This window comes from Monoraphidium neglectum, assembly GCF_000611645.1.
Source record: "Monoraphidium neglectum strain SAG 48.87 unplaced genomic scaffold scaffold00507, whole genome shotgun sequence".
NCBI lineage: Eukaryota > Viridiplantae > Chlorophyta > Chlorophyceae > Sphaeropleales > Selenastraceae > Monoraphidium > Monoraphidium neglectum.
In genome coordinates, this window is record NW_014013121.1 from 1 (window position 1) to 3,260 (window position 3,260).

The 3,260-nt window shown below is 64.4% G+C and overlaps 1 protein-coding gene across 1 annotated transcript; it reads left to right on the plus strand.

The window, feature by feature from the left end:
• Window positions 1-915: 915 nt before the first annotated feature.
• On the plus strand, window positions 916-3,012 carry MNEG_3859 (hypothetical protein; the record flags this gene model as incomplete). Its single annotated transcript, XM_014047660.1, has 5 exons — window positions 916-1,647; window positions 1,955-2,013; window positions 2,296-2,349; window positions 2,643-2,679; window positions 2,935-3,012. The coding sequence occupies 5 exons, from the start codon at window positions 916-918 to the stop codon at window positions 3,010-3,012; spliced, it is 960 nt and encodes a 319-aa protein (XP_013903114.1).
• Window positions 3,013-3,260: the final 248 nt, after the last annotated feature.

Here is a 3,260-nt window from a genome sequence, read left to right on the forward strand (position 1 = left end):
GGTCAAGGCGGCCCCCCAGGAAGGGGTGGGCCTCAGCGGAGGGTGGGCGGGCTTCTCAAAGGACCAGGTGGGCCGACAAGCACGCGCGCGCGCACGTGGGGGGGGGCACGGCTGGATGTGTGTGCATGCAAGCGCTCCCATGTGTATGTGTGTTTATTTGGGAGCGCGAGCGCCTGTGTATGGGGAGGGGGGCAAAAGGTGATGAGGGGATCAGGGGTGATGAGATGGTTGGGGGTGCACGACGGGCTTGCCCTGAGGGCCAAGATGGACAGAAGCCATGCGCTTGAGAGCAACATGATGATACTATGGGTGTGACGGGGCCAACTGCGTCGGCCAGACAATCCAACGGCTTTGCGATGTGAGCATTCACACACCGCTCACCACACGCACCAGCCAGCCATACTGGCACTCATCCCTCCCTCAACACACACACACACACACACACACACACACACACACCTGTATGTTGCCTCCACCCCCTCCCCCGCAGCTGCTCTCCCCAAGTGACACGATCGTGTTTGAGAAGGAGGGCCCCTTCTCCCTGCGCGCCCACGTGTTCAGGTGCGGGCCGCAGGCGCACCGCAATCAGTTGACCACGGCTGACCTGCTTATTGCTGAGCGCCTGAGGCTCATGCAGGCCGATGCAGCCATCCTCACCATCTGAGTAGCCCGGTTTGGCGCCGGGCCTGGGGCCGTTGCAGCCGTGCTGGCCCACGCCTTGCTGAGGCAGTCTCAAGCAGAGCTGGGTACGAGTGGGGCCTGTGAGTGTCGCCTACATGGCAGTGCGGAATGTGAATCCCGACAGTCTCCTGCCCCAACACAAGGCCAACCCCCAATTCCCTGGATCGAATTCCCAACATGTCATGCATTCAAAGGGGCTCAGACTACGAGACAGCCGCCACTGCAGCCCAGGGCATGCCGGCGTGCGTCCTGTCTCTCCGCGGCATCCGCGCCACCCCGGCGCTGGCCGCTTCGCTGGCCGCGTGCCGCGCGGAGGGGCCGGCCGGCGCGGCAGACGGCAGCGGGGAGGGCAGCAGCGCGTCTGGGCAGCAGTTGTCTGGGTTGGAGGCTGGGCGGGATGACGGCGAGGAGGAGGAGGCCCCGGTGGAGGAGGCGCATGGGGGAGAGCAGCAGGCGGACGTAGAGGAGGAGGAGGAGGAAGGGGAAGAGGAGGTTTGCCAGGAGGAGCGGCAGGGGAAGTCCAGGCGACGCGGGGACGCAACAGCGGCGGTGGCACGAATGCGGCACGAGCGCATCGACCAGGCGGGTGGAGGCGCCAGCGCAGGGGGGCGGGGCGCGGCTGCGGCGGGCGACGACACGGAGGGGCGGGCGGGGAACCAGGATAATGGGGACGAGGCGCGGCGCGACGTGCGCGGCCAGGACCAAGGGATGGGCGCCGCGGGTGGCAGGAAGAAGAGGGCCCGCGCCAAGAGCGGTGGCGGCGGCGACAAGAGCGCCAAGCGCACCTGCAGCGGTGGCAAGCGAGGCCGCGGTAGCAAATCAGGCGGCGACGGGACGGTTGAGGACAAAAAGGAGGAGGATGCGGAGGAGGAGCGGGGCTTTCCTGGCGCGACGCCGCAGCAGCAGGCGGAGGCGGACCGCGCGTGGGCGGCCGGAGAGGAGGTGGCGGTGCGCCCGCAGAGCGTGGTGAGCTGGAGGGCCGGCTGTGACGGCTGCGGGGCTGGGGGTGGGCGCACACCAGGCGACTGTTGTCCTGAGCATTGCTGCCGGCGGCTGCGCTCGTGCCGGCGGCCCCACATCCGCCACAGGCTGCAGCCATCAGGCCCTGGGGCCAAAGTGCGGGATGCGTCAACTTCCTACCAACCATTGCTCACATCCTGCTCCATCCAACGCGTTCCCTGCATGACCGAAGATCGTGACCAAAGCATGTAATTCTCGACCCCACGTCACTTTGCCTGAGCCCCACGCACCCCACGTCGCCCCCTCCCTGCAGCCCGAGAAGACTGAGGAGGAGGAGAGGCTGGAGACCAGCACCGACAACTTCTTTGTCAAGTGAGATGAGGGCAGGAAGCAGCCATGGCCATGGCCGTTTCGCCTCGGCTGCCGCCGCAGCCGCAGCTTCGACCATGAAGCCGCACGTCGGGGAGGAATGCGCGTCGCCAAGTGCTTTCCAGAAATGCGGCCCGATGAGGCAGCCGCCCCCCTCCCCCCAAGCCTACCTGCCTCGAGACACCTGAGAAACACAAACCAATCACTCTACATATCTGTCATCCCGGCAATCTAACAATCTGACTGTCTATCAATCAATCCATCCACCAATCATACGCATCACAGGTGCATCAGGGGCTACCGCCTGAAGAGGGGCCGCCGCGAGTATCTGGTCAACTGGTGGGGGTCAGTCCAGCCCCACGGGGCTGCCAGACCGACTCTGGGTCTGGCAAGGGGGCTTGATACGTGCTCACACACATGGGCAACTCAGGCCCACGGCTTGCTCAGACTCGCCGTTTTAAACCCTAGACCCTGGGATTGTGTCATGTTTGTACGAGTTTATTCGTGACCGATGGTGTGCGTGAGGGCGCTCCTCACCCAACCACCCTGGCAGCTCCCCATCCCATCCCATCCAACCCCACCTTCGTCATCCCCACCCTTTTACCGGGGCCCGTGACGACGGGGAAATGCAGGTGGTTCTTCTCTGCCGCATGGGACACCTGGGAGCCGGTGAGAGAGCTGTTGCAGCCAGCCATAAGCGCTTTGCGCTGTGCACAGGCAGCCGCACTGCTCTGCGTCGGAGGGGCTCACTGACAGTTCGGCTTGTGAGCAGTTGGTGGTTGGGCAGCCTTGCCGTGATACCCCAGCTCAAACTACCGTTGAGTTGCAACACCAATCACCTCGAGTGCCATCAAAAGCTGCCACCTGAAAGCACCTGAACCCTGGCCCTGACCCCACCGCCCAACCCTCTCCAACGCCCAACAGCGCGCCATGCTGAACGTGCCGCCGGCCAAGTACGACTGGGCTCTGCCGATGCCGCGCGCAGTGGCAAAGATCAAGTGATGACGCAGGTCCAAATTTGAGGCAGGGACGTGGCGCGGGGTCAGTCTCGGTGTCAGTAGGCAGAGCTGTGTGACGAGCCTGCTGCAAGGCTGCTGTGAGCCACACCTATCAGCTGCAACCTGTGGCAGAAAACGGCCCCCTGGCGAGCTGTTACGTTGTGTGTTGTGTTGGTGGGTTTGTAGCTTGGCGGCAACAATGGTGGGCAGTTGGAGGCGACATACACCGCCAACACCACCAAACATGAGCAT